Raw genomic sequence first — 4517 nt, 5'->3', positions numbered from 1 at the left:
GCTTTTTTGTCTCCAATACATTTGAGTAGAAAGAAATACAAGAACAGAGATGGATACAGAGAAACAGAGAGAAAGAAAACTAATTTCCATAAAAAAAAATTACAGAAAAGGATATCACTGCCCTATCTATGTGACATAATAGCATGTTTGTCCTCCAGGTAGCTCTCCACCTCTCTGTGCATTGCCTCATACACCTGCTGGCACCCTGCCATAGCGAGATCCATCACCTCCTCGAACTGGTCTCGGTGGACAGTGTGAGCCGTGTCTAAAAAGACTATTGAACCCTTGTTGGGAAGGATGGCAGTCGTCAGCTCACAGCCAGTATTGGTCTCCTGGTTTGTAACGTCGAGAATGGGTGTCTGTTTGTTCATGGAGGCTGTGCAGGACACTACATAATCCACTACTTCTACTCCAGCATGGATGAGGGCCAGTGTGGATGCATTGATACAGGCAGACATTACTCCTCCATCTGCTTGTAAGACCTGTATAAAGGAAAGTCATCCATTTAAATTAATGCAAATCAAAAGACAACAATTCAGTATCCTACTTGACCTTTCCAACATTAGCTAACCCAATCTTATATACATATTCGACACAATCTAAAATCAAAGGGCAAAGGTCTTCAATGTCATACAAAGTGTGCAACAAATCACATAGTTATTCAGCATATTGAGTCTTTGACAACTTTTACTGTAAACTGACAATATTCACAAAGAACAAAATAATAAATCAGCGATCACCTGATAAAACAACAAATAATGTAACAAAACAAAATCTGTATTATGGCATTAAATTGTTGGAAACTTTTATTTTGGACCACCAATTATGACATGAATTTGAAACCTTTCATTAATAAATAAATTTTAAAAATCTTTGTTTGAAAAGATCATTATGTTTACGAATATCAAGATATGAAGCGTGTGATACATGAAATATTCAAGTTTGATATCTGAAAGTTCTAGAATGAATAAAAATAATAATATACCAAGACCTTAAAATGCATATATTTTTAATTAATGACAAAAATTATTTTATTTTTAAAATTCATATTTCCATAAAATTACAATTTATTTTAATATCTATTGAAAGTACAGTAAAGATGATGCATTTATCAAAACAGTAACACACTAAAGGATACATTTAAACCCCTTCAGTGGCTAGAACTTAAAGTGAGAAGCAGTATACATAAGACATTTTACTCAAGAAAGAATTTGCAAAAATGGATGACCAAGTATGAAACTTTCAACCTCAGAGGTGGAAAAAAAAATCAAATTATTGCCCTATTAATCACTTAATATATTGATACCAAGAGTGCTTGTATATATGCCCTATCCAGTGTTATCTGATTTTATTTTGTTTAGAGCTAGACGGTCCTAGAAACACTTTATTATTAAGAAGTCAAGTCCTAGGCCTATCTGATCTCACCTGATTATCCCATTCTTTGTATATTTGGGGGGAGGGGGGAAAATTTCTACCTTTATCTTTATCGTTATTATAGTTGGTAATATTAGAGCAGTAAGAATGTTAACAATAACAATTACACTGATAATGATGATAACAACAAGAAAAATAATAAAATCAAATATCAGTAATAGAAATTTCAACTCTTCCATAAAAATTCAAAGCATGAGGGACAGCTGAGGTCAAGCTGGCTTACTAGTCAACTCCTGGATGACCCATGGACAGTGTATGTACATGGTGCCAATGGGTCCTTTTACCTTACATGCAAATTTTACATTGTTAAATTAATGTGTTATTAACTTTTTGTTGGTAAATAAGTTATACTATTCCATCTCCTTGTTCCACTGTTCACGCATCTTGATAATTTAATCCAGGATAAATAATATGTAACAGTTCCATCCATTACGATGAAGTTTCAGATCAAAATGTAAAATGTCCTTAAAATGGAAAAACTGCCTCTTTTACTGTGGAAAATGTACATTAAAGAAAGCTATAGAGACAAACAATTAATTCTTAAAGAGATGTCTTTCTTTCCAAAGTGAATTTTTCTAATTTCATAAATCTGACAGCTCCTTGTATGATGAAAACATGAGTGTAATTATTGTAACCTCTTATTTATACTTCATTTTCTTGGCATTTGAGATTACGTTGAGAGATAAAAAAATATATATATATTGTGATAATATCCAGTAAACACAATATAAAAAGAAAATTTTGACTATTTACATAAATGTGCCAAAAAATTTAGGATCATTAACAAAAATTTCTATAGATAATAATTAACCGGATAATGAAAAAAATCTCCCATTTAAACCTATTTTCAAAATTAATAATGACAGGATAACTTTTCCTTCAAAGCAAAAAATTTTTTTTTGTGAATTTATTTCTTCCTTATTGGTTTTCATACCTGGAGATATATGTCAATTTGAGAACCCGGGTATTTGCTCTTCCTTATGGCTGCATGAAATACACCTGCAATTTGTTGGCTCATTGCTCGAGTTCTCTGGTCTGTTGGCCGTTTTAGGCGTTCTCCCTGGGAAGCTGCAATGCGACTCATCTGGCACTGAATTATGCATTCATCAAACTGCTGTTTTCCCAAACTACGAACCTAGAAAAAAAAAGTTACGTAAATATCTATTTAATTTATCATTTATTCAATTTATTGCAATGATTTTCCTTATCTTCATTATGTAATTGGATTTGATTCAAATTTGTAATCATTAACTCAGTTCACAAAATCAAAACCAACCTCTCTAGGGCCATACACAGCAGCAAGAACTTTAGTGTTTCCCATTTCTATGTATGCGCTCCCATTGGGTCTATCGTAGAGTCCTAATCTGCAACTAATACTTCTCAGACATGTTGGTGTTCGGCCATCTTGACGAAAGCCTTCAGCAGATATAACTTCCATACTGTGCTCTGTGGAAAAGATGTTAGACTCTGATAAACTACTGTGTTTTTCATATATATTCTTAAATATGTATTTCATACATTTAGACTATTGTACATGAACTAAATTATAGTCTAAGTTTTCAGGATAAATATAGGGTCACATGAATCTAACAAGAGCAGCCAAGAAAATAAACAAAATACAATGCAAGTGTTGAAGCTGTAGGCCCAGTTACTTGGCCCAAACATCACAAATTTGATATAAATGCATCAGAAAGGGAGGGGAGGGATTAGGAGAAGGACATTGTTGTGAAATAAGGGAGTCACATGAGCATTCAGGTGGGAGTGGAAAGGATAATAGGTAAGTGAGAGGGAATGATGATGCACATGGAAGAGAGGATGGTATTTTTTGGGAGAGTGGGAGGAACCTCAATGGGGGGGAAGGATGGATATTGGCAAATACTTTGAATGTAGTGAATAGGAATAGAAGGATTAGAGTGTGGATGACGGAACAGAGCATTCTCTTGGGTTTTGGGAGGGGAGTTGGGTGGGGAGATTTGAAAAATAAAGGTTTTCTTATGAGAAGAAGAAGAGGCAATAGATGTCTGAGGAGCAGAGGGAGAAGTGTGTATAGAAGAGGATATGGTAGAAGATGGGGTGGAACATTTCGATTGCCTGGTGCGACAGGCAGAGTGAGGAGGGGTAGAGAGTGAAGTATCTGGATTTAGACTGGAAAAGGAATTTGCTGGTATAGAGAGGGAGTACAGATAGGATGGTTTGGGGTAGAGGTAAGAGATATTGGGGGCAAAACTGAGACATCTTGAGAAGATGGGATGGGAGCACAGTGAAGTACAATTTTGGAATAGGTAGAAAGAGAAAAACCTTTTTGGCGTGATTCTTGTCTGACCTCATGTAGAGTAGGCTTAGTTTGAATCTGAGAACTGTTACCTCAGACTTGACCTTCTATGCATGGCAAATCATATAAAAACCTTATGGGAGCCATCACAATTGGCACACATATGTGACTGAGCAGAGCAATTTGAACTGTCATGACCAGGTTGGGCACATAGAGGGCAATGGGCTTTGGAAGAACAGTGTTTGGCTGGGTGGACAAAACACCAATATTTCTGACATTGGCATGGAAGGGGTCAATATGATCGGACTGGGCAGGACACTATATCAATATAAATTTCATAGGGGAGGTCATGTCTACGGAAGCTAATCTTGGCAATACTGGGAGACAGAAACAGTTCCAGTATTAAGGAGGTTGGGCAGTAATAGGTTTGCCAGTGAACTTTGTCAGGACAATGCACAAGCTTGGGACTCAGATGTAACTGTGATATAGTATGAGCAACTGGAATGACTGGCGAAAGGAAACTTTGCCTACTTATTTCTGGAGATGTTGCTGGAAGAGAAAGCTATTGTCAGAATAAGGGCTGTAGGGGGAATCACAAAGGAGGAAGATGGGGTGGTATGGAGAGAGGTAATACCATGGGGAGGAGGTCAAGATGGAGTGAAGGATGTTGAGAGAGAGGAAAGGATTTACTCTGAACCTTGACTAATGACCTGGGTGGATGAATCATAATGGATAGAGGAGGAGGTATTGGTATCAGTGGTTGGAGCTGTGGTCAAAAGAGAGGCAGGGGTCAGGAAACCAGACACATTAA

The 4517-nt window shown here is 36.5% G+C and overlaps 1 protein-coding gene across 2 annotated transcripts in view; it reads right to left on the bottom strand.

The window, feature by feature from the left end:
• LOC119598891 (exosome complex component RRP41-like) overlaps positions 1-4517 on the bottom strand; it is a 6561-nt gene continuing 2044 nt past the window's right edge. For both annotated transcript variants that reach the window (XM_037948583.1, XM_037948584.1), the window contains exons 2-4: positions 2711-2880; positions 2369-2569; positions 1-482 (exon numbers count right to left, since the gene is read on the bottom strand). In XM_037948583.1, coding sequence (XP_037804511.1) covers positions 123-482; positions 2369-2569; positions 2711-2872 — 723 coding nt within the window. In that variant the 5' untranslated portion in view covers positions 2873-2880 and the 3' untranslated portion in view covers positions 1-122. The remainder of the gene's footprint in view (positions 483-2368; positions 2570-2710; positions 2881-4517) is intronic.

This window comes from Penaeus monodon, chromosome 42 (genome assembly GCF_015228065.2).
Source record: "Penaeus monodon isolate SGIC_2016 chromosome 42, NSTDA_Pmon_1, whole genome shotgun sequence".
NCBI classification, from domain to species: domain Eukaryota; kingdom Metazoa; phylum Arthropoda; class Malacostraca; order Decapoda; family Penaeidae; genus Penaeus; species Penaeus monodon.
The sequence above is the reverse complement of the archived record's forward strand: the minus strand, read 5'-3'. Positions and strand labels throughout refer to the sequence as shown.